General features: G+C 47.8%; 1 protein-coding gene across 1 annotated transcript in view; it reads left to right on the forward strand.

Annotated features, from left to right (window-relative positions):
* The first annotated feature begins 191 nt into the window (after positions 1–191).
* syt11a (synaptotagmin XIa) overlaps positions 192–2,356 on the forward strand; it is a 31,238-nt gene continuing 29,073 nt past the window's right edge. The window contains exon 1 of the mRNA XM_014031681.1: positions 192–455. Coding sequence (XP_013887135.1) covers positions 422–455 — 34 coding nt within the window. The 5' untranslated portion in view covers positions 192–421. The remainder of the gene's footprint in view (positions 456–2,356) is intronic.

A 2,356-nucleotide genomic window follows, 5' to 3' on the forward strand; every position in this document is an offset into this window, starting at 1 on the left:
CTATTCCTAAATAAGGTACTCAAGAGGATAAAACTGGGGGGGGGGGCACCCCACCCCCCGCTGATGCCCCTGACTATCTTTGTTATTAATCCAGTATTGCTCCACACCGCGCAGTGACGCATCTCTCTACATAAACGATCTTTGTTGAGTCTCATCGCGAGCCCCTCCGCGCAGACTCCCTGCATCCTCGCGCGAGCATCTCTGCGCAGAGAAGCAGACCGACCCCCGCAGCTCCGTCCGCGGACACATGAAGGCTCCCTCCGCCGGGTCAGCAGCCCCGCTCCCGGTCACCTCCTCTCGCTGCGGCCGCTCCTCTATGGAAGTGAAGCCCCAGCGGGCGGCAGTCAGTCGGTTTTAAGCCCACCTCTGCTCTCCTCTCCTCGGTCCGGACCGCAGCCTCCTTCAGCCCCTCAACCACAAAATGGCGGACATCGTCGAGCTGGGACCCGCCTACGGTAAGAACCGGGCCCGCTGCCCGGCCGCTCCGCCGCGACAGGGGTCGGTTTAAAACATTTAAATCGTTATTACTTGTGTTTATTTACGGTTTATTATTAAAATAATGAATATATTAGAGGTGCAGAAGCTTGAAATCAGCTGCTGCGGTTCTGGATCCTCTGGATCAGAACATCCCGTTTTCATTTAAACCATTTTATAAACCAGTTCATTAAATTAAACTGATGTTTGTGTTTAAAGTGGATCAGCTCAAGTTGTAAACATTTATCAGGAAACAGGGCGGATCCAGAGGAGAGATCACAGAAATTTATTTGTTTTTGTTTGTTTTTCTTTTTTTTACAAACAAGAAATAAATAAAACTCCTGACATGACGTCATTTTTATATTTTCTTATGATTAACTAAAATTAAAACGGGGTGTTCACGCGCACCCACGCACAGTCTGCCTCGCTGTCGTGCACGCGCCCTCGTGCCCGCCGGGGTGTGTGAGGGGTGACGTCATGTCTGAACCCTGCGACAGAAACATCCTCCTGCATTAAAAACACCTTTAATCTGATTTTAATCCGTTTTATTTTAATTTTGAAGTGAACAGGACGAGGCCCGGTTCGGTTCTGATCCAGACTCTTAGGTCTGCATTAAAAAACAAATAAATAAAAATTAAAAATAAAACATTTTGTTTCTTATATAATATAAATAATGAAGATGTTTGGATCTGCAGCCTGAAGGTGACAAATATTCATTAGTTGATTAAAAACACGTTTCTGTTTGAATAAAAGCTGTTTTTTTATTTGAGGCCGACCCGACCCGCCTCAGGCTTTGTGTCGGTTCTGGATCAGGAGGACTTTGTTTAATCTGAGTGTTAAATAAACAGATGAAACGCTCTGATATTAGAAATAATCTGTGTCAGATGTAAACTCAGAGCTGTTTCCATCCATCAGAGACAAACAGGAAGTGTTTTTATCTGATCCTGTCACGACTTGGTGGTGAGGAGAACCCAAAATGCAGGCAGGCAGGCAGACCAAACTTAAAGTAATTAAAAAGACTTTAATAAACAAAAAAGGCCAACGTGGTGGCAAGCTAACAAAACAAAGAAACAAAACAAAACTTGGAGCATGAGCATGAGCATGAGCATGAGCATGGGTAAGTAAATGAACAGACGCTGAAGTGATGAAGACAAGATCCTTAAATACAAACAGGGCTGAGTGGAAGTAGGAAACAGCTGGGTGATTACAGGTGAGGACAGATGAGTGTGGCAGGCTGGAAAAATACAAAGAAGCTGACTGAGGTAAACATGGCACAGGAAACTGAAAACAGGAAATGAGAAAATAAGACAATACCAAAACAATCTGAAAAATACTACCAGAAAATAACCAAAACACAAGAATCGTAACATAGCCCCCTCTTTAAGGAACGGCATCCTGACGTTCCAAATAATAAAAACTCCGACTCGGGTGGGAGGAGGGGGGAAACTCAAAGGATGGAGGGCAAGAAAATCAAAATGCAGAAGAACACATGAACAAAAGACCGACAGGAAACCCTGGGAGACGACAAAATAAAGTCACTAGGATGACCCTAGTTACATCTGAAGGAAGGCAGAAAGTTCAGGTGGACGCCCAGGGACCCAAAACAGATGAAGGGGTGAGCGACCGTGGGCCCGACCGTTGCGAAGGCTGAGCTCTGGTGGACGACCGTGGACATGGCCGCGGCAAAGGCTGAGCTCTGGTGGACGACCGTGGACATGGCCGCGGCAAAGGCAAAGATCAGGAGGGCGGCCCGGAGCTCGGCCACGGCGAGGACGAAGATCAGGAGGGCGGCCCGGAGCTCGGACACGGCGAGGACGAAGATCAGGAGGGCGGCCCGGAGCTCGGCCACGGCGAGGACGAAGATCAGGAGGGCGGCCCGGAG

Source organism: Austrofundulus limnaeus, unplaced genomic scaffold, assembly GCF_001266775.1.
Source record: "Austrofundulus limnaeus strain Quisiro unplaced genomic scaffold, Austrofundulus_limnaeus-1.0 Scaffold1300, whole genome shotgun sequence".
Classification (NCBI taxonomy): domain Eukaryota; kingdom Metazoa; phylum Chordata; class Actinopteri; order Cyprinodontiformes; family Rivulidae; genus Austrofundulus; species Austrofundulus limnaeus.